The sequence below is a fragment of the Pelodiscus sinensis genome, chromosome 9 (genome assembly GCF_052426305.1).
Source record: "Pelodiscus sinensis isolate ZL-2025 chromosome 9, ASM5242630v1, whole genome shotgun sequence".
NCBI classification, from domain to species: Eukaryota; Metazoa; Chordata; order Testudines; family Trionychidae; genus Pelodiscus; species Pelodiscus sinensis.
The window spans coordinates 1,310,645-1,334,176 of record NC_143060.1 but is presented as its reverse complement, the minus strand read 5'-3'; the positions used below and the strand labels follow the sequence as shown (position 1 = coordinate 1,334,176).

Here is a 23,532-nt window from a genome sequence, read left to right as displayed (position 1 = left end):
ACGCTGGCTCTAGCTAGGGGCTCTGGGCCGGACCCAGACGCTGGCTCTGGCTAGGGGCTCTGCGCCGGACCAGACGCTGGCTCTGGCTAGGGGCTCTGGGCCGGACCCAGACGCTGGCTCTGGCTAGGGGCTCTGGGCCGGACCCAGACGCTGGCTCTGGCTAGGGGCTCTGGGCCGGACCCAGACGCTGGCTCTGGCTAGGGGCTCTGGGCCGGACCCAGACGCTGGCTCTGGCTAGGGGCTCTGGGCCGGACCCAGACGCGGGCTCTGGCTAGGGGCTCTGGGCCGGACCCAGACGCTGGCTCTGGCTAGGGGCTCTGGGCCGGACCCAGAAGCGGGCTCTGGCTAGGGGCTCTGGGCCGGACCAGACGCTGGCTCTGGCTAGGGGCTCTGGGCCGGACCAGACGCTGGCTCTGGCTAGGGGCTCTGGGCCGGACCCAGACGCTGGCTCTGGCTAGGGGCTCTGGGCCGGACCCAGACGCTGGCTCTGGCTAGGGGCTCTGGGCCGGACCCAGACGCTGGCTCTGGCTAGGGGCTCTGGGCCGGACGAGACGCTGGCTCTGGCTAGGGGCTCTGGGCCGGACCCAGACGCTGGCTCTGGCTAGGGGCTCTGGGCCGGACCAGACGCTGGCTCTGGCTAGGGGCTCTGGGCCGGACCCAGACGCTGGCTCTGGCTAGGGGCTCTGGGCCGGACCCAGATGCTGGCTCTGGCTAGGGGCTCTGGGCCGGACCCAGATGCTGGCTCTGGCTAGGGGCTCTGGGCCGGACCAGACGCTGGCTCTGGCTAGGGGCTCTGGGCCGGACCAGACGCTGGCTCTGGCTAGGGGCTCTGGGCCGGACCAGACGCTGGCTCTGGCTAGGGGCTCTGGGCCGGACCCAGATGCTGGCTCTGGCTAGGGGCTCTGGGCCGGACCAGACGCGGGCTCTGGCTAGGGGCTCTGGGCCGGACCCAGACGCTGGCTCTGGCTAGGGGCTCTGGGCCGGACCAGACGCTGGCTCTGGCTAGGGGCTCTGGGCCGGACCCAGACGCTGGCTCTGGCTAGGGGCTCTGGGCTGGACCAGACGCTGGCTCTGGCTAGGTGTCCAGGGCCGGACCCAGACGCTGGCTCTGGCTAGGGGCTCTGGGTCAGACCCAGACGCTGGCCCTGGCTAGGTGCCCAGGCCCGGACCCAGACGCTGGCTCTAGCTAGGGGCTCTGGGCCGGACCCAGATGCTGGCTCTGGCTAGGGGCTCTGGGCCGGACCAGACGCTGGCTCTGGCTAGGGGCTCTGGGCCGGACCCAGATGCTGGCTCTGGCTAGGGGCTCTGGGCCGGACCCAGATGCTGGCTCTGGCTAGGGGCTCTGGGCCGGACCAGACGCTGGCTCTGGCTAGGGGCTCTGGGCCGGACCAGACGCTGGCTCTGGCTAGGGGCTCTGGGCCGGACCAGACGCTGGCTCTGGCTAGGGGCTCTGGGCCGGACCCAGACGCTGGCTCTGGCTAGGGGCTCTGGGCCGGACCCAGACGCTGGCTCTGGCTAGGGGCTCTGGGCCGGACCCAGATGCTGGCTCTGGCTAGGGGCTCTGGGCCGGACCCAGATGCTGGCTCTGGCTAGGGGCTCTGGGCCGGACCAGACGCTGGCTCTGGCTAGAGGCTCTGGGCCGGACCAGACGCTGGCTCTGGCTAGGGGCTCTGGGCCGGACCCAGATGCTGGCTCTGGCTAGGGGCTCTGGGCCGGACCAGACGCGGGCTCTGGCTAGGGGCTCTGGGCCGGACCCAGACGCTGGCTCTGGCTAGGGGCTCTGGGCCGGACCAGACGCTGGCTCTGGCTAGGGGCTCTGGGCCGGACCCAGACGCTGGCTCTGGCTAGGGGCTCTGGGCCGGACCAGACGCTGGCTCTGGCTAGGTGCCCAGGGCCGGACCCAGACGCTGGCTCTGGCTAGGGGCTCTGGGTCGGACCCAGACGCTGGCTCTGGCTAGGTGCCCAGGCCCGGACCCAGACGCTGGCTCTAGCTAGGGGCTCTGGGCCGGACCCAGATGCTGGCTCTGGCTAGGGGCTCTGGGCCGGACCAGACGCTGGCTCTGGCTAGGGGCTCTGGGCCGGACCAGACGCTGGCTCTGGCTAGGGGCTCTGGGCCGGACCCAGACGCTGGCTCTGGCTAGGGGCTCTGGGCCGGACCCAGACGCGGGCTCTGGCTAGGGGCTCTGGGCCGGACCCAGACGCTGGCTCTGGTTAGGGGCTCTGGGCCGGACCCAGAAGCGGGCTCTGGCTAGGGGCTCTGGGCCGGACCAGACACTGGCTCTGGCTAGGGGCTCTGGGCCGGACCCAGACGCGGGCTCTGGCTAGGGGCTCTGGGCCGGACCAGACGCGGGCTCTGGCTAGGGGCTCTGGGCCGGACCAGACGCTGGCTCTGGCTAGGGGCTCTGGGCCGGACCCAGACGCTGGCTCTGGCTAGGGGCTCTGGGCCGGACCCAGACGCTGGCTCTGGCTAGGGGCTCTGGGCCGGACCCAGACGCTGGCTCTGGCTAGGGGCTCTGGGCCGGACCCAGACGCTGGCTCTGGCTAGGGGCTCTGGGCCGGACGAGACACTGGCTCTGGCTAGGGGCTCTGGGCCGGACCCAGACGCTGGCTCTGGCTAGGGGCTCTGGGCCGGACCAGACGCTGGCTCTGGCTAGGGGCTCTGGGCCGGACCAGACGCTGGCTCTGGCTAGGGGCTCTGGGCCGGACCCAGATGCTGGCTCTGGCTAGGGGCTCTGGGCCGGAGCCAGACGCTGGCTCTGGCTAGGGGCTCTGGGCCGGACCAGACGCTGGCTCTGGCTAGGGGCTCTGGGCCGGACCCAGACGCTGGCTCTGGCTAGGGGCTCTGGGCCGGACCCAGATGCTGGCTCTGGCTAGGGGCTCTGGGCCGGACCCAGATGCTGGCTCTGGCTAGGGGCTCTGGGCCGGACCAGACGCTGGCTCTGGCTAGGGGCTCTGGGCCGGACCAGACGCTGGCTCTGGCTAGAGGCTCTGGGCCGGACCCAGACGCTGGCTCTGGCTAGGGGCTCTGGGCCGGACCAGACGCTGGCTCTGGCTAGGGGCTCTGGGCCGGACCAGACGCTGGCTCTGGCTAGGGGCTCTGGGCCGGACCCAGATGCTGGCTCTGGCTAGGGGCTCTGGGCCGGACCAGACGCGGGCTCTGGCTAGGGGCTCTGGGCCGGACCAGACGCTGGCTCTGGCTAGGGGCTCTGGGCCGGACCCAGACGCTGGCTCTGGCTAGGGGCTCTGGGCCGGACCCAGATGCTGGCTCTGGCTAGGGGCTCTGGGCCGGACCCAGACGCTGGCTCTGGCTAGGGGCTCTGGGCCGGACCCAGACGCTGGCTCTGGCTAGGTGCCCAGGGCCGGACCCAGATGCTGGCTCTGGCTAGGGGCTCTGGGCCGGACCCAGACGCTGGCTCTGGCTAGGGGCTCTGGGCCGGACCCAGATGCTGGCTCTGGCTAGGGGCTCTGGGCCGGACCCAGACGCTGGCTCTGGCTAGGGGCTCTGGGCCAGACCCAGATGCTGGCTCTGGCTAGGGGCTCTGGGCCGGACCCAGACGCTGGCTCTGGCTAGGGGCTCTGGGCCGGACCCAGACGCTGGCTCTGGCTAGGGGCTCTGGGCCGGACCTGACTCGCCAGAAGTCGGATGCAGTCTGGCTCGCCCGTGGCGTGTCGGCTCCAAGGCAGGACTCGCTGAAGGGACACACGTTTCCCTCGCAGCAGCTCTCAGAGCCACTGAGAGACTGGGGCGGGCAGCCGAGGGCTGCAGCGTCTGTAGTTACCTCAAAGCGCTGGGAGCTGACCTTCTTCCCTTTCTTCATCCACGTGATGCGAGGCTTGGGCTCGCCCGTGGCCTGGCACACAAACGAGGCCACTCCTCCAGAAATCCCAATCTGATCCTCCGGAGCTTTCACGAAGCTTGGCTTGCCTGGAAGACACACACAGCACTGGCAGTGAGGCACCGCCCAGAGGCGAGGGAGACACCAGTAAAGAACCAGCACCACGTGCTCCTGTACAGCCCACCAGCGACCTGAGCCACAGCCGCTCAGTGCAGCCTGCAAGCACGCGGTCAGCGCGCAAATGGCTCCTTCAACAGGAGTTCACCTGGCCGCGTGGGAGCAGGATGTTTTGCTCTGATTTAAAACCTGTTGACTTTGGAAACATTCCGTTCTGCAGATGAGCAGTGCGATCGTGTCACTGGCAATTGCAAAGCAGCTGAGGTTTGCTCAGCACACGCTGCACGAGGGCACAACCCGCTTCCCGAGGAGTTCCTGAATCTAGGAAAAACCATCAGCGGGCACCGTTATTAGTGCACACGAGTCTTTCATTCAACCGTAGGCTCTGGCCTGCCCAGCGAGCCCACGATTCCTACCTCTGTGCAGCCTGGCGGCTGGCCTGTAAAGGCTCTCAACTAGCCTGCGAACGAGCCAAGAACCAGAGTGAGCACAGGCCTGAGCGACCCAGCAAAACCGGAAACGCAGCGACCAATTCGGTGATGCAAACCAGGCACCTGCTGCTCTCTGCACTCCCAGAGCGTGCTCTGGCTCGCCACAGTGAGCGGTCTGCTTTGAACACTCTCGCGGGTGTCCTAGGCAGACTCGGCCCCGCGAGCAGTGCAGCTCTTAGGCAGGCCAAGCCATTTCAGTAAGACCTCTCTCCTCCCCTCACCAGGGCCAGGTGCACCCGCCCGCCAACCTTGGCCCCGAGATCGGCCAGGCCGCAGCGTGGCCCTCAGGGCCCTGCGGCAAGGAGTGCCGTCGGTGAACTCCCAGCCCCACAGACACGGCTCGCGGTTGCCTGGGCTGAATGGACACGAGCCAGCACTGGAAGAACCTGCTTGTGCCAGTGGTGTCCTTCCGGCTGTGCTGCTCATGCCCAGTCAACCTCCCGCCCTCCCTGCCCACTCCCAGAGCTTCCGGCAAGGAGCGGAGGATGGATGGGGCCAGAGGAGTCCTACAAGGCACAACATGTGACCGCTGCTCCAGGGGCACTGGAGCTGGCCCCCTAAGGGGCACAGGTCGGACCTCCCTGATCCAGCTCCCTCTGGCCTGAGCAGTCCAGAAGCAGGGATCTGCTGGACCAGGGAGGTCAGTGCTCCACTGCTGGCCACCAGCCCCCACTCCTGTGCTCCCCTCCCAGCCCTTGGTCTGCTCCTGGCTGCCAGCCCCTTGCTGCAGCTGCCCAGCCTTGTCCCCCTCTCTCCCCCACAGCTGAGGTTCCCGAATGCCACCGAGCCCACTGCTGCCAGACACCGGCCAGGGCTCCCCAGACCCAGCTGCTACCCGCCGGCCCCAGCCCCTGCCCCCGGGGCTCTTTGATCAGCAAAGGCTGGAGCAGAGCACTCCGGATTCCAGAGGTCCCGCCAAGCATCCCGCTCGCGCTGCGAGGACATGGGCAAGCACTCGCCGAGGAACTGCCTGGCTGAGGGCTCAGAGCTGGCTATGGCGCATGCAGGCCGCCCCGAGGATCCCCGGGGGGTCTCAGCCACGCCCAGAAGGCACAAAGAGGGACAGGACTGGCCTGAGGGTGCGTCTGCTCCCGTCCCCAGAGCAGCGAGACAAAGGGGCCCCCAGGCAAGTGAGAGGCGCTCTGAGGCGGACGATGAGCTGAACGGCAGCTGTGCTCTCTCCAGACGACAGCCAGGCGTCCGGCCGGGGCGCCGCGACCACTCACCATTTCACTATGAGCGGGGACCGGCAGCTCCCAAAGCTTGTGCCATAGTGCAATTACCCTGCAGCGCCCCCGGACTCTCTGCTGCTTGTGCTGGAACTAACCCGGCGCCCCGAGAAACCGGCCCTCCTGCGGACTACGCTTTGAAGGGCACATGCGCCTGGGGCGGGGGGGAGGGGCTGCCAGGGGGCCGGATCCGCCCGCGGCAGCCGCTTTGAATATGGCTCCTCTGTTCTGGGAGCGAGGAGGGGGGCTTGGTGTGCTGCCCCACCCCTCAGAAAAATCTCTCAGCTCCCATTGGCCAGTTTCCGACCAATAGCAACGGAGATATTTTGCTGGCACTAGGGGCAGCCAATGAAGCCTTCTCCCTCCCTGCCCCTTCACCCTGCCCAGAGCAAAGGCACGTGGAGCAGCTTGTGACTGCAGCCTTCAGGTTCCTGCAGAGCTGCTGGCTGGGAGCTGCCTAGGTAAGCGCCGCCCAGCCAGAGCCTGCCTCTGGCTCCCCCACTCTCTTCCCTCCCCCAGCTACCTGCCCTAGGCCACCACCCAAACCCTCTGCACCCCCTCCTAGAGCCCCTCCCCCAGGCCAGAATCCTTTCTGGCCCCCATGTCTCCTCGCTGACCCTGCACCCTATTCCCCGCCCCCACACCATCACCGAAACCCTCTGCACCCTCTTCATCCAGGTCACAACTTCCTCCCAGACCTTGCACCCCCTCCTAGAGCCTGTCACTCAGGCCAGAATGCTCTCCTGCGCCCATACCCCGCCTGGACTCAGCGCCCCAAGCCTCTGGCCCAGATCACAACCCCCTCCCTCACCCAAACTCCCTCTCAGACTCTACCCCCCTGCACCTCAGACGCCTACTCCAAGCTCCCTCCGCGCCCAGCCTCTGCCCATTCCCCAAATCCCCGCAGTAGAAATGTGGCTTTTGAGCACTTGCCAAAATGTTGGAGTGGTCCCGAATTAAAAACTATTGCCATCCCCTCCCTCCCCTCCCTCCCCCGGGCCCGGGGCCTGAGAGCTTCTCATGGAGGCCCTGATCCAACAAGTCCACAAGCACATATGTAGTGCCACTGGTGAGTGGGACCCTGCCGTTCTGTGCCTGCCACCCACAGCTATTTCCCTTTGAGCTTTCAGAACGCACAATTTCCTGTCGCCTTCTCAGCCCAAACTCCCTGAATTCGCTCTCCCCTGGGCTGTCAACAAAGCTTGTAAAAATGGCCCTTAAAAGTCTTACAACAAACACAAAGTCTCTCATCAATACCAGCTCCACATGGCCTCCCGCCTCCCTGGGTGAGGCCAGCCTCCGGGACTCGCAGCTACCGCTCTTGGCTGCCTACCCAGCTGCTTTTCTGCGGAAATGCCTGATTGCTCTCAGGCAGGGCTCAGCTTGTAATCAGGGCTGGCTTAGTCCCCGGCTCTCCAGCCCAAGGCCTGCCGCCCCCTTACGGGCCACGAGTCCCTTGCTGGGTAAAGCTCACGGCGAAGCTTCCAGAGCATTATTTCCCAGCGCTTGTTTACTCAAGAGGTTAGGTCAGTGGAACTTCTGTGGCTCACGAGTGGGAATCAGCCATTCCCGGGCAACTCAAATTCCACCGAGCAGAGTGCCAACGTCAGCGGGGAAAGCGGTGACGTCACACGCCGAGCGGAGCGCCAGCGTCAGCGGGGAAAGCGGTGACGTCACACGCCGAGCGGAGCGCCAGCGTCAGCGGGGAAAGCGGTGACGTCACACGCCGAGCGGAGCGCCAGCGTCAGCGGGGAAAGCGGTGACGTCACACGCCGAGCGGAGTGCCAGCGTCAGCGGGGAAAGCGGTGACGTCACACGCCGAGCGGAGCGCCAGCGTCAGCGGGGAAAGCGGTGACGTCACACGCCGAGCGGAGCGCCGCGTCAGCGGGGAAAGCGGTGACGTCACACGCCGAGCGGAGCGCCAACGTCAGCGGGGAAAGCGGTGACGTCACACGCCGAGCGGAGCGCCAGCGTCAGCGGGGAAAGCGGTGACGTCACACGCCGAGCGGAGCGCCGCGTCAGCGGGGAAAGCGGTGACGTCACACGCCGAGCGGAGCGCCGCGTCAGCGGGGAAAGCGGTGACGTCACACGCCGAGCGGAGCGCCGCGTCAGCGGGGAAAGCGGTGACGTCACACGCCGAGCGGAGCGCCGCGTCAGCGGGGAAAGCGGTGACGTCACACGCCGAGCGGAGCGCCAGCGTCAGCGGGGAAAGCGGTGACGTCACACGCCGAGCGGAGCGCCGCGTCAGCGGGGAAAGCGGTGACGTCACACGCCGAGCGGAGCGCCAGCGTCAGCGGGGAAAGCGGTGACGTCACACGCCGAGCGGAGCGCCGCGTCAGCGGGGAAAGCGGTGACGTCACACGCCGAGCGGAGCGCCACGTCAGCGGGGAAAGCGGTGACGTCACACGCCGAGCGGAGCGCCAGCGTCAGCGGGGAAAGCGGTGACGTCACACGCCGAGCGGAGCGCCGCGTCAGCGGGGAAAGCGGTGACGTCACATGCCGAGCGGAGCGCCACGTCAGCGGGGAAAGCGGTGACGTCACACGCCGAGCGGAGCGCCAGCGTCAGCGGGGAAAGCGGTGACGTCACACGCCGAGCGGAGCGCCGCGTCAGCGGGGAAAGCGGTGACGTCACATGCCGAGCGGAGCGCCGCGTCAGCGGGGAAAGCGGTGACGTCACACGCCGAGCGGAGCGCCAGCGTCAGCGGGGAAAGCGGTGACGTCACACGCCGAGCGGAGCGCCACGTCAGCGGGGAAAGCGGTGACGTCACACGCCGAGCGGAGTGCCAGCGTCAGCGGGGAAAGCGGTGACGTCATACGCTGAGCATAGCACCACGTCGGTGGGGAAAGCGGTGACGTCACACGCCGAGCGGAGCGCCACGTCAGCGGGGAAAGCGGTGACGTCATATGCTGAGCATAGCACCACGTCGGTGGGGAAAGCGGTGACGTCACATGCCGAGCGGAGCGCCGCGTCAGCGGGGAAAGCGGTGATGTCACACGCCGAGCGGAGCGCCGCGTCAGCGGGGAAAGCGGTGATGTCACACGCCGAGCGGAGTGCCAGCGTCAGCGGGGAAAGCGGTGACGTCATACGCTGAGCATAGCACCACGTCGGTGGGGAAAGCGGTGACGTCACACGCCGAGTACAGCACCACGTCGGTGGGGAAAGCGGTGACGTCACACGCCGAGCGGAGCGCCGCGTCAGTGGGGAAAGCGGTGACATCACACGCCGAGCGGAGCACCAGCATCAGCGGGGAAAGCGGTGACGTCACACGCTGAGCACAGCACCACGTCGGTGGGGAAAGCTGTGACGTCACACGCCGAGTACAGCACCAACGGTGGCATGATCACACCGTCACGAAAACTTTCTCCCATCGGCACAGAGAGTCTTCACCAGATATTCTACACTAGTGCAGCTGTGCCACTGAAGCACCCTGGGTGTAGACCAGACCTAAGAAAAGGCAACTTTACGTCTCCCTGTCACGTCTACGTCAGAGATGGAGAGTCCTGCCATTAAAGACAAGCCGTGATTAGCTGTGGTTGCCTGACTTACACTGATTTCACATATTTACTTATCTGTAATCACATCTATTTCTATTTAGGTTGTATTCAAATACATTTGTATTTATTCTCCTCTTTCACCTCGCCCAGGGAAGTGCCAATTCACTGTTCCTGGTGATTGTGATGACTGGTGGTTGGAAATGCAGTGCATTGAGCTGATTTGTCTTCTATTGAATTTCTGCAGTTGATTTGTTCCTCTGATTTTGTTATTTACTTTGTAATGCTAGCAAACTAGTGTAAATTTATTAAATGACAAATACAACAGGGTCCAAAATGTCTGTCCTTGAAGAACACAGTTCAATTATATACCACATTATATACCTGTTCCCCAGGCTGTGCATGCTGAGAATTTATTGATTTTTTTTTTAAACACACAAAAATAAAACTTTTTTTTTTAAAGGGACAAAGGGAAATACGGCTTGCCCAGGTAATAAAACCTGGAAAACTCACAGACTTGTTCAGCTTGCATTGGAATGACTCTACTGAAATGACTCCTGCTAATTTCTGGCAACCAACTAAACGAAAGCCAGAAAACTCTGAATTAAGATTATATGACCAACAAAGACTTGGATTTCATGTCGGGCCCCCTCACCACTCACAGGGATAGGGATATGTGTGACTCGCTGTACCTCCAAGTAACACCCTACACCCTGCATTCACCACTTGCACATGGCCCTGTTTTGTATGAAGTATCCCTTGTGCAGTATCATTTGAAAGGTTAGAAACTGCGGAGCATCATTATCCTGTTAAAGTCGCATCACTGTCAATGAAGGTAAGAGATTTCGCTCTTTGTTACTAGGCCATGTTGTGAGTCTGGGGAACGCCAACAGATGAGCTGTTTGTTGTCTACAAAGGGCTGATCAACACCCAGTCAGGTATTAATCAACCATTGGAGCTGCTCACGGCCATCCTTCCCCATATGCAGAATATACAGCTGGGTAGGGCACTCAAAACTTGGTGCACCCCTGGGTCTTGATATCCATCTACTCCCCTCTTCCTCTCCCTGTTCTGTGGCCTTGCTTCCTCCGGAGAGAAGCTAGTTAACTTTCAAGTGACAGCCTGCCCAAGCGATGAGCACAACATTAACCCCGGGAAAGAGCCATTCAAGTGGTAACAAAGCCATTGACAGGCACTTGCTTCCCCCGGTACAGACCGTCAGTTTCTGGATTGACTGTGCGGAGCTCCAGGCCGCCATGGGCTGAAGTCACAGAGGTCACCGCAAGACACAGATTCCATGGCTTCTGCTACCTCTGAGAACACGCTGTAGCCTTAGTGACGATTAAAGAAAATGTCACAGTGCTCGGGAACAGGGGGCCAGTGAAGGGGGGGCCACAGTGTGGAATGTGCGTCACATGGGCGGGCCCACTGGTCCCCGGAGTGCTCCTGAACAGCGAGCAGGGGCTCGGCCAGGGAAGGGCTCCAGCAATCCATTTCAACCTCTATTAATCCTGCTCTGAATGCGTCTCTCCCCAGGCAGCACTGCACACCCAGCACGGAAAGGACACGCTGCACCTAGATACCAGGCAGCACTGGACACCCAGCACGGAAAGGACACGCTGCACCTAGTTACCAGGCAGCACTGCACACCCAGCATGGAAAGGACACGCTGCACCTAGTTACCAGGCAGCACTGGACACCCAGCACGGAAAGGACACGCTGCACCTAGTTACCAGGCAGCACTGCACACCCAGCACGGAAAGGACACGCTGCACCTAGTCACCAGGCAGCACTGCACACCCAGCACGGAAAGGACACGCTGCACCTAGTTACCAGGCAGCACTGCACACCCAGCACGGAAAGGACACGCTGCACCTAGTTACCAGGCAGCACTGGACACCCGGCACGGAAAGGACACGCTGCACCTAGTCACCAGGCAGCACTGGACACCCGGCACGGAAAGGACACGCTGCACCTAGTTACCAGGCAGCACTGGACACCCAGCACGGAAAGGACACGCTGCACCTAGTCACCAGGCAGCACTGGACACCCAGCACGGAAAGGACACGCTGCACCTAGTTACCAGGCAGCACTGGACACCCAGCACGGAAAGGACACGCTGCACCTAGTTACCAGGCAGCACTGCACACCCAGCACGGAAAGGACACGCTGCACCTAGTTACCAGGCAGCACTGCACACCCAGCACGGAAAGGACACGCTGCACCTAGATACCAGGCAGCACTGGACACCCAGCACGGAAAGGACACGCTGCACCTAGTCACCAGGCAGCACTGCACACCCAGCACGGAAAGGACACGCTGCACCTAGTCACCAGGCAGCACTGGACACCCAGCACGGAAAGGACACGCTGCACCTAGTTACCAGGCAGCACTGCACACCCAGCACGGAAAGGACACGCTGCACCTAGTTACCAGGCAGCACTGGACACCCAGCACGGAAAGGACACGCTGCACCTAGTTACCAGGCAGCACTGGACACCCAGCACGGAAAGGACACGCTGCACCTAGTTACCAGGCAGCACTGGACACCCAGCACGGAAAGGACACGCTGCACCTAGTTACCAGGCAGCACTGCACACCCAGCACGGAAAGGACACGCTGCACCTAGTCACCAGGCAGCACTGGACACCCAGCACGGAAAGGACACGCTGCACCTAGTCACCAGGCAGCACTGGACACCCAGCACGGAAAGGACACGCTGCACCTAGTTACCAGGCAGCACTGGACACCCAGCACGGAAAGGACACGCTGCACCTAGTTACCAGGCAGCACTGGACACCCGGCACGGAAAGGACACGCTGCACCTAGTTACCAGGCAGCACTGGACACCCAGCACGGAAAGGACACGCTGCACCTAGTTACCAGGCAGCACTGGACACCCAGCACGGAAAGGACACGCTGCACCTAGTTACCAGGCAGCACTGGACACCCGGCACGGAAAGGACACGCTGCACCTAGTTACCAGGCAGCACTGCACACCCAGCACGGAAAGGACACGCTGCACCTAGTTACCAGGCAGCACTGCACACCCAGCATGGAAAGGACACGCTGCACCTAGTTACCAGGCAGCACTGCACACCCAGCACGGAAAGGACACGCTGCACCTAGTTACCAGGCAGCACTGCACACCCAGCACGGAAAGGACACGCTGCACCTAGTTACCAGGCAGCACTGCACACCCAGCACGGAAAGGACACGCTGCACCTAGTTACCAGGCAGCACTGCACACCCAGCACGGAAAGGACACGCTGCACCTAGTTACCAGGCAGCACTGCACACCCAGCACGGAAAGGACACGCTGCACCTAGTTACCAGGCAGCACTGCACACCCAGCACGGAAAGGACACGCTGCACCTAGTCACCAGGCAGCACTGCACACCCAGCACGGAAAGGACACGCTGCACCTAGTTACCAGGCAGCACTGCACACCCAGCACGGAAAGGACACGCTGCACCTAGTCACCAGGCAGCACTGGACACCCGGCACGGAAAGGACACGCTGCACCTAGTTACCAGGCAGCACTGGACACCCAGCACGGAAAGGACACGCTGCACCTAGTTACCAGGCAGCACTGCACACCCAGCACGGAAAGGACACGCTGCACCTAGTTACCAGGCAGCACTGCACACCCAGCACGGAAAGGACACGCTGCACCTAGTTACCAGGCAGCACTGCACACCCAGCACGGAAAGGACACGCTGCACCTAGTTACCAGGCAGCACTGGACACCCAGCACGGAAAGGACACGCTGCACCTAGTTACCAGGCAGCACTGGACACCCAGCACGGAAAGGACACGCTGCACCTAGTTACCAGGCAGCACTGCACACCCAGCACGGAAAGGACACGCTGCACCTAGTCACCAGGCAGCACTGCACACCCAGCACGGAAAGGACACGCTGCACCTAGTTACCAGGCAGCACTGCACACCCAGCACGGAAAGGACACGCTGCACCTAGTCACCAGGCAGCACTGGACACCCAGCATGGAAAGGACACGCTGCACCTAGTTACCAGGCAGCACTGCACACCCAGCACGGAAAGGACACGCTGCACCTAGATACCAGGCAGCACTGCACACCCAGCACGGAAAGGACACGCTGCACCTAGTCACCAGGCAGCACTGCACACCCAGCACGGAAAGGACACGCTGCACCTAGTTACCAGGCAGCACTGCACACCCAGCACGGAAAGGACACGCTGCACCTAGTTACCAGGCAGCACTGGACACCCAGCATGGAAAGGACACGCTGCACCTAGTTACCAGGCAGCACTGCACACCCAGCACGGAAAGGACACGCTGCACCTAGTTACCAGGCAGCACTGCACACCCAGCACGGAAAGGACACGCTGCACCTAGTTACCAGGCAGCACTGCACACCCAGCACGGAAAGGACACGCTGCACCTAGTTACCAGGCAGCACTGCACACCCAGCACGGAAAGGACACGCTGCACCTAGTTACCAGGCAGCACTGCACACCCAGCACGGAAAGGACACGCTGCACCTAGTTACCAGGCAGCACTGGACACCCGGCACGGAAAGGACACGCTGCACCTAGTTACCAGGCAGCACTGCACACCCAGCACGGAAAGGACACGCTGCACCTAGTTACCAGGCAGCACTGCACACCCAGCACGGAAAGGACACGCTGCACCTAGTTACCAGGCAGCACTGGACACCCGGCACGGAAAGGACACGCTGCACCTAGTTACCAGGCAGCACTGGACACCCAGCACGGAAAGGACACGCTGCACCTAGTTACCAGGCAGCACTGGACACCCGGCACGGAAAGGACACGCTGCACCTAGTTACCAGGCAGCACTGCACACCCAGCACGGAAAGGACACGCTGCACCTAGTTACCAGGCAGCACTGCACACCCAGCACGGAAAGGACACGCTGCACCTAGTTACCAGGCAGCACTGGACACCCAGCACGGAAAGGACACGCTGCACCTAGTTACCAGGCAGCTTTTTAAACTCACAGAAGTCCCCCCTCCTTTAAACGAGGGAAAATGGCCAGCGCCTCGAGGGTTGCGTCTGTGCCAGGCTGAAATTTTAAATCCATGTCATTTGCTTTTGGAACAAACCGCAAAAGTATAAAATAAGGCAGAATAAGCCATTTCCCCAAGGACCGAACATGGCACTTCCATAGCAGGGGGCAGGAGCTGGGCAGGTTTTACTCAAACTTTCTCAGATCTGAGGCCAAGGAGGCACCCTCTGGGGAGGTCCGAGTGACGGAGGGCGTGGCGCAGGGTGACCGAATGCTCCTTACAGCCTGATTTCACGCTCCTGTTCCTCTCTTTGGCTCATTATTCAAAGTGGCAGATCTCTGGCATGGATTCGATCCACACCCTTAAAGAAACTCTTGTCCTACTCTTCAGCCGAAGAGCGTTTTCTCTGCTAGGTGGGAGAGGCAGCATCTGCTCCAGGTATTGCTGCTTAACGAATTCTACTTACTTACAACTTCATTACATTTTCCATTCTAGTGAACTTATTGTGGAGATCTGAAAGGCAAACTGTTCAGTGTGAACTGACCCTTCTGCATGGTTTAAAAGAACATGCCAGCGCTCCAGGTGAGGCCGAGGGGTGACACTTTGCACCTCCCTGAATGCAGAGCTCTCTTACTTCCTCCCCTGACTTTTATTTCCCAGTGAAGAGTGCTGGATAGTTCCTCATGGAGCACACTCAGATATCTGGCTAAGCTTGCAGAGTCCACAGCCAAGAAGGGATCTGCTGTCAAAAGGGGCCAATTTAGTTTCCAAGTCATAGCACCGTCCACGCCAATATCTTGGTACAAATCGGCAGGGCCCCCCGGACGCTGTCAGGTGGGCTCTGGTTGTCAGGGGCTGAGCAGGGTGCCACGGTGCACAGAGACGGGATCCCTTCCTCACACTTGAAGAGAGCCACCAGCAGGTCACATGACTCTCCTGTGAATGAGGCATGCACATTCCCTTGGTGGAAACCCTGGCCACGGAGCACCACTCACGTCCACGCCCAGGGTCTGACAAGAAGCTCCAGCTTGAGGCGAACAGGTGACTATTTATGCCCGTGGATTTACTGCTCATTAGCCAGCTCCTTTTTACACCTTTTTAGATGCCAATCACACCCAGATGCTTTTCAGCATTTCAGATCTGAATCAAAGCTCATAAAAAGAGAACGCTCCTGCCATCGCTTCCATTCTCAGAGGCGGTTTTACAGGGGGGGAGAGACCACCGAGGAGTGCGGGGGAAAGGAATTGCTAAACACAGCTCTGCAATCGCCTGTTAAAACTGTTCTACCCTAACTCTGCAGGGCCTGGGACTGAGCAGGGCTGGAACAAACCAGAGGAGCAGCCACAAGCAGCACTCTTCACGCAGAAGTAGCTTGCGTTTTATACAAAGGTCGCCACCACTTGGAATAAGTTAAGATTCGAATTTACATTCTTGTTGAGGAACAATATGTACTGGATCAGACTAACTAACGGAATCCCTTTTCCAACGTGAACAGGCTGCATGAGACAACGGGGCACTGGCATGAGTCAGGAAGGACGGTCTAGTGGTTAGCTCTCTAGCCTGGCTTAGAAGACTCAGGCTCAATTCCCTGCTCGGCTGCAGGTTCCTCTGGAAGTCACACTTCCCTTGCTCTCAGCAGCACTGCCAGAAGCAAAGTGCTCACGTACCACAGTGACGGGTCTCTGCGCAGGGCTGCTCCTCGAATGGCCCTGACCAGAACACAGAGGCTCTGGGTGCGGCATACATTGGAATATCTCAATTTCTCTTCATCCCGAGCCCCCTTTGACATCAAGGGTTGGGGGTTTTCTCTCTCTGATTTACTCCACACTGAACCACAAGGGGGCTGTGCCCCAGGCTCGCTATGCTCGCCAATGCCCTGAACGTCAGTTTGCTTCATGAGCCTTACGAGAGCTTTGTCAGGCCACGTCTACACCTCCCCACGGAGACACTCGAGAGGTCAATCTTCTGGCATTTGATTTAGCAGCCTAGGAAGGTCTCCCTCCTCCTTGCGAGGAGTAAGAGAAGCTGATGAGAGCGTCTCTCCTGCAGACCTCCCGATGTGGGGATGGCGCCCAAGCTTGAATTAATGTCCATCAACTCCAGCTACATGCAATTTATCCCCTAGCCTAGATCTGACCTTAGTTCTTTACCCTTCGCTCCTCTCTGCACTGTGTCCGCTCGTGCCCCTTTCCGCACAAGGATCCAGAAACGTGTATGTTCGTGTCCCAGTTCCTACGGGTCGCTCGCTGCTGGGACTGAACACACCCCTGTCCCCGTGCACTGATCAGATCCAACAGCTCCACGGTGGTCCAAGGCAAAAGTTTGGTGCAACAGCCAGGCATGGGCAGCTGAGAAGATCCACGAGCCTACCGCATGTTGAGCCAGCCAGCCCTCAGGGATGGGTGGGTGTCCACGTTCTCAGGCAATAGCATTTCAACTCCATGGGATTTGCAAGAGGGCTGGGTGGGCAGCTGATGACCTGGCTGCAGGGCAGCAGAGTTCAAACTGCTGCCCAGAATGGCTGCTTAGGAATCGCGTGCAGCTTCCTGGAAACCACAATCGGTGACACAAGGTGTTGAGGTGTCCACACTGCATGTGTGTGGACAACGCGGGGAGGGGAGGGGAGAGACAAAGTCCTGCATGAAGCCGGAAGCTTTTGTCTATGAAAATGGCCATTTCCCCAACAAAAGTTGCGTTGCAATGTGACCGCTCAGGCGAGTTTGTCAGCAAAAGACAATTTTCCCTGACAAAGTCTCAGGCGATATCTACAGCTGCGCTCCACTGATGAACCTTCTATTGTTCCCGGGCGCTTAACCCCCCTCCGCCCACGAACGACCAAGTTTTGCCCCTGCACGTAGAAGTGTGAACCCTGCTTTGCTTTGCTGAGCTGACAGTAAAGTTAAACCCCGCGTTGGGGACAAAAGTGCCAACAAAGAGCATTCACGCCCACTGACTTTTAGCAACAGGGCTGGGTCCACACAACACACGGGTACCCGAAAAGTCGAAACTCTCCCAGGCTTTCCTGGAATGATTTCAATTTGCTTTTTAATTAATTTTATGTATAAAGTAAAGGTTTGCAGATTTCAAGGCCAGAAGGGACCACTGTGATCAACCAGACTAACCACCGCAAGGAGGGGGGAGGGGAGGGAGAGGGGAAGCAGGCCAGTGACCTGCCCACAATAACTGTGAGCTTACACTGTCACGGAACATCCCGGAGTGGGTTAGAAAACTGCCAGCGAGGGGGAATCTGCCATGGTATGAGGTCTGAGAGAAACCGTCAGTGTTCTTAAATAAAAGCACCTAAAACAACTTTTTAAAAATTCCCTCTTTCATGAAAGTGTCAGTGTAGTAGCGTGGCTATAAATCCATTCCTGATTAGCCACCCGGCCTTGTGTCTTCGTATGACAAGCACCTGCACCCCGATGGCACTGACTAAGGAACTGTTAAGAACTGATCATGAGCCATCCCCTTTCATTCCTGCGGTGACTGCTGTTAAGTGCTAAGGCCCGGATTGCTGGGCATTAATACACCATAGCAATAGCCTGCCCTAGGATTTACACTTCAGCAGGCTTCTAATGCTCCCTTGATGAGTCACAGACATTGCTGAAAAGAGACTGAGTGGCTGACTAACCAGCACCCTACTGAAACTAGAGATGTTAAAGACTAGCCGACTAGCCAATAAGCAAATGCTTATCAAATAGTCAGTAAACTAGCCAGCTCTCCCCCCTCAGATAGAGGAAGCAAAGGGGGGAAGGGAGGGTACTTGAATATGGCAGCGCTGCACAGCTGAGCATGGGATCAGCTGGGCGTCACTGTGAGCATGGAGGCCAGAGTCAAACGGGGTCAGCCCAGGATCCGCAGAAATGCTGCACTGGAGCCCCGGATCAGCTCCAGGTGGCATTTCACAGCAGCAGCGCAGCATGGAGCCCAGGGACTGTGAGTCCCCAGCCGACCCTGGCTCCGGGTGGCATTTCACAGCAGCAGCGGAGCATGGAGCCCGGGGACTGTGAGTCCCCCGCTGACCCCAGGCTTCATGCTGTACTGCCGATTTGAAATGCACAAGAGCCCCCGCTGTCCAGAGTCAGTGGGACTTCCCGCTGGCCCCGGGCTGTCTGCGGAGTTCTGCATTCCTCCTTTGAAATGTACGAGCGGGGAAATTCCATCGACTACTCAACTAGTTAACATCCTTCACTAAAACAGAACAGTTCCAGCCAATCAGAGTGCAGGAATGTTAGGGTATGTCTACACTATAATCCTGCTCCCATCCCACCCCGCAACACCCAGCCACAAGAGAGTGGGTTTCTTGTGTTTTTATCCCACTTCCACGCACAAAAGCCTGCGATCCTGCAACTCCCAGAAGAGAGAGGGAATTCAGACACCATTTTACACGGCAAACTAATGAGAGATTAAGTGTTTGCCCATAAATGTCTTTCAGTACATTTTGCCCCCTCCTGCTACTCTGGTTACTCCTGGGGGAATACTGCATCAAAAAACTACAAACGCTTCAGAAAAACAATCTGTGCCAATCCCCAAACCATGTGGCGTAACCCAATGTTGCTAGGTTTGACCCTTCGTTTCTAGTTACGAGTCGACACACACAAGCAGCCACGTGCTCAGTGTCACATCACAGGCAACGGAGGCGCAAGTGAGGGCCGGGGACTCTCACACACGTTTACATTGGCTGCTGACCACCCCAGCAAGCTCAGCACCAAGCAGAGCCCGGAGCACACTGACAGGCAATCATTTCACTCCGAACAACTAACCCGTTCTACTGGCTGAACCATCAGAAGCACTTACAAGGCCATTGCCCTACACAGCACGCTGGCAGTGTAAAAGAGCCTTAAACCATTTACATCTGTGCTCGACTCCTGGAGGAATTCATACAGCCAATGTTCGGGGGAGGGGGCAGAGCCTACCCCACACCTGGATGGCGATTTACATTCCTACTGGCTGCTCCAATCTAATGTGGAGGGACACATGACCGTGTTCTCCTGGGGGGGGATGCTGTGGGGAGGCGGAGGGGGCTGAGGGGCCTCTCACTGGAGCGCCGGCCGGGGAGACTGTGGGTGCCCAGGGGTGAAAAGGCCTTTGGCTGCTGCATTCCTGTGCATGCTGCCCTTTGGATCACACGCATGTCGGCCACAAGGGCACTGAGGCTGGCTCGCTCGCTCACAGGCAGGGCTGTTCCAAGGAGCCTTGGTGTCCCACGCAGCCCCTCATGATGGGGTGGGCGAGCTCAGGGCCATTGAGGCAGGCCCTGAGCAGTGGGGGGCAGGGAGGCAGCTGCAGCAGCAGAAAGCAGAGCACTTGGCTGCTGCCGGCTCCCAGCTATGTGTGTGTGTGGGGGGGGAGGGGGGGGAGCTGGGAACAGGCAACACAGAGCAGACGGGGGCTGGGCTGCTCCCCCTCCCGCGACGGCCAGTGAACGCCTGCTGCCGACACCCTCCCCTTACCTAGCGGAGCAGGCTAGGGACATGTTGCTCTGCTTTCCCCTGCCACTGCAGGTGAGTGTGTGTGTGTGGGGGGGCACTGCTGCCAATGCCAAACCCCACTAGTACCCCCAGCCTTGTCGCTCAGAGGAGGGGGCTTGGGTGAACTGGGGGTTGGCCTGGCCCTCCCCTGGGCTAGGAGAGACGTCACATGGCATGGGAGATGGGCCTGGGCTCATTGGTTAACCTTCATGGTTACACTCAAGGCCCCCCTCTCTGCTGCCTCTGTATCAGAGGCAGCAGGGGGAGAGAAGGCGGGAGCTGTTGCTTGCAGGGATTTTAAACCGGCTCCCCGCACATGCTGGCTCCCAGGGAGATGCCTCCCTCACTACGAGTAGACGTGTAACCATGGACATTTGTCCTCCCCCCTCCCACTTTTGAACCTCCCTAGTGTGCATGTGCATAAGACGGGGGTGGGGAGGAAGAAACGGAGAAGGTGGCGGGAAGAAGCAACGGTTTGCCAAAACCACTCACCTCCCAGCATCACCAGGCTGCAGCTTTGCTTAGCATTTGAAAATTGACCAGCTAGCCTAGTGATCTCCGTCTGGACTAACGCTCTGCAGCGTCTGGGTTATAGCCCATTTCGGCTTGGACTTTATTCATTGCAGGGTAGGATTAGCAGCGGCTTCCGATTGATCATCATTTACATCAGATTCCTTCGGCAGCTTTCAGCTGGCTAGTCATTCAGTTTACCTGAAGGTCTAAATGTCACCTCTCCTGCCCTCCCAGATGACATCCAGCAGGCAGAAGATTAGCACTGCTGGTTGCTGGGCACTAAACTGTGCCATTGTAGCCCTGCCTCTGGCACGCTGCACAGCTGTGGCTGCTTTTGTGATTTTACGTCTCATCTCCCATTTATTAGTGCAACTTTCTTCCAAAGTAGTTCTTTGTACTGAAAAGTGCAAAGGGCCCCCAGCATCCGCAGAGCCAGGAAACAAAGGCAGAGCAAGAACAAGCAGAGTTGGAATCGCGCGCTTGAAAATTAATTTAGCGGGCATGCCTGCCACATTACACACAATATTCTTCTGCACAAAGGGATTAAAAGGTTTTAATCCTTCTTTGCAAACAGCTAGTTCTCGAATCAGCAGTTCAAAGGGCTTTGCCAGACTCCGGTTTTTCCTGGCTTTAAGAATTAAAAGCGAATGTAGCCGCGGTTTGTAAATACAGGACAGTTACTCCGGCTCCCAACTCTATTAAATCCCCTTGTAAGCAATCGGGGTAGAATAGCGAACAAATTCCTTGGCTCCTAAAAAGGCCATTAGCTAGGGAGCCTGCATCTCATGTGAATTATTCCGTAGCAGTGCCTGGATCCTCGCAAGGCTCTCGCATGCTTCGGACACGTGCTCTGGCATTGCCGTTATACCAGTCAGTTCTCCCTCTCCGGGGAGACCACTCCCACAGCCAGCGCCTGCGAACAGACCAGCTGCTCAGGGCACATCTCAACGGGCCAGGGCCCCCCAAACGCCCGCGGACACCTTCTTTCACACAGAGACTCTTGGACTTTGCCTTGAGAAAGGGGGTTTCTAGGAGACTATTTCCCAGGTTCAGAAGCTTTTCCCCAATTGCGGTTTTGAAAGAGGATCAGCGGGGCAGGGAGCCCTCCGTGTTCTCAGAGATGCAGAGCAGCGGCTGTTCCCCGATTCCACTTGGCCTGGCTGTCTAGGGGTTTAAGACCAAAGGGAACATGCAGGAGCCCTGTAAATTACCCTCACCCGCTCCTGGCTGGCGAATCCCAATCGCCATAGACAACCTCGGTCTCCGACACCCACGAGATGGCTCCAGAGGGATGCGAGCTGAGTGTGGCTGCAGGGACGGGCTCAAGAGCTGTCGGAGTCACCAGTCTAGATCTTCTGGATAGCAGCGATGTTGGCACGGACCAGGGTCTCTTACGCTTCCACTGAATTCTTTCAGCAGTGAGTTCTAAAATGCCGAACCTGTCCTGGCTGGAGTCATTATCCCTGTGGGAATTGCTGCTCCTGCATGTCCCTGCGGCCCCTGAGAGAGGCAGAGCAGGGGGTCTCCACAGGCTATTTCCTGGCAATATCTGAACCTGGGAAATAGTCTCCTTGCCTGCAGCTCCCATTGATCAGTAACGGGGAGCTGTGGCCAGTAGACGCTGCGGACTCAGTGCGTGTACATGAGGGGCAGCGCAGGGCACCATGGAGCCATTACTGTCCATGCCAGCTGCTTTCAGGAGCGGTGCAGGGCCAGGGCAGGCGTGAGCTACCTTAACCCCTCTGCTCCACCACCCGGAAGCCATCTCAGTTAAACAGTGCGCAGCCAGAGCCTGCTTCCTGAACCCCTGCCCCCGTCCTGAACCTCTCCTGCTCCAGACGTGAGTCCCCTTGCACCTAAACTCCTTCCCAGAGCTTGCACCCTGCAACCCTCCTGCACCCCAAACCCCTACCCTGGGCTAAGCCCGGAGCCCTTCCCACACTCCCAACCCCTTGGCCCAAGACCAGAGCCTGCACCCCACCCCTACCCAGCCTGGTGCAAGTGAGTGAGGAGGGAGGGAGCAGAGTGAGGCCTCGGTCAAGGGTGGAGCAGGGGTAGGGCCTCAGAGAAGGGGCGGGAAGGAAGTGGGGCAGGGGATTTGGGTTGAGGTGGATCTTACATTGCACTTAAAATGAAAAAGTGGCCTTGTGGTTAAAAGGTTGGAGACCCCTGCTCTCTCAAGTAGGAAGCGTTTGAGCCAATGCTTTCTAACCAAGCTCAAGAACTGATCTGGAGTACAAGCTACGAGCCAAATAATAAGCATCCAAGTCCCAAACCAGTGTTCCCTGGAAGCGGAGTGCTTGGGGGGGCCACCCAGCAGAGATTCAGGTGCCGCCCGACTGATAAGCAGAGCACCCATAACTGCTCACAGCGGTCAGCATGTGTTTCTGTTGGTGGTGCACATCTGCACATTCTTTAGTGCCCATAACAAAATGTATTCTGCCCAAGGATGGAGAAACTTAGAGGGCACCTGGTCCCAAACACAGATGGCCCAGTCAATGTAGCTCTGAGAGGATGGGAGAAGGATTCCCCTCTGATTCACATCCTGGTATTAGGTCAGAATCATCCACCTCAGCAAACTTTTTAGAGGAACGTCCCCTTCATCTCAACAAGAAACCTCACCTAAGAGAAACTTGCTGTGGGGCGTGGCAAGAAAGATGCAGTTCTAGGTTTGCCAGCCCGTAGGACAAGTACTAAGCCATTTCCTCTCCCAGCCCCTCGACATGCCCAGCAAATCACGAGCGTGTCTGGCCAGATGCTGCCGCTGTGAGTGCTTGCATCTCAGCGCGTGTCCCACCGTCACGATCCACAGAAGCGATGCTGATACCTGGAGGTTAATGTTGACTAACCCAGAGGTCTCCCTAGGATTGGCCAGACAGATCTCCACCCATCACAACATGTCTGTCCAAACTGTGAACAAGGGAGCTGGGACTGGGTTGGCCACAAAAATAACCCACTAATATCATCTCACCTTTGGCACGCCAAGATGCTCTGCTATTCCCGCCCTGAGTGCCACACACACAGTGCAGCTCCCCACCAGGGAGCACCCTCGTGTACTGTAGTTTGGGGATTTTCTTCAACAGGAGTCACCCAACTCTGTGCTAAACTTTGTTCCAGCAAACAAACCTCTCACCGAATAGGCTGACACCAGCCAGCTCATTTCGGGGGACTTGAGAGCACAGTAAATATTTGTATAGCGATAGGTAAGCATGTATCCTGCCCCACGGCTCATACAACCCAGTTCACTTCATTGAGGACCTACATTAGAATTTGAATTTGATCTTCCATGTGGAGAAAAGCTGAGACTTAAGAGTGGGAACCTTCCTAATCGAATGCAAGTCAATACGCATTCCCAGCGGTTGTGTAAATC

At 59.4% G+C, this 23,532-nt stretch overlaps 1 protein-coding gene across 10 annotated transcripts in view; it reads right to left on the bottom strand.

The window, feature by feature from the left end:
• Nucleotides 1-23,532, bottom strand: part of PTPRF (protein tyrosine phosphatase receptor type F) — a 572,086-nt gene that overhangs the window by 238,381 nt on the left and 310,173 nt on the right. For all 10 annotated transcript variants that reach the window (XM_089780368.1, XM_089780367.1, XM_089780372.1 and 7 more), the window contains one exon: nucleotides 3,780-3,925. In XM_089780368.1, coding sequence (XP_089636494.1) covers nucleotides 3,780-3,925 — 146 coding nt within the window. The remainder of the gene's footprint in view (nucleotides 1-3,779; nucleotides 3,926-23,532) is intronic.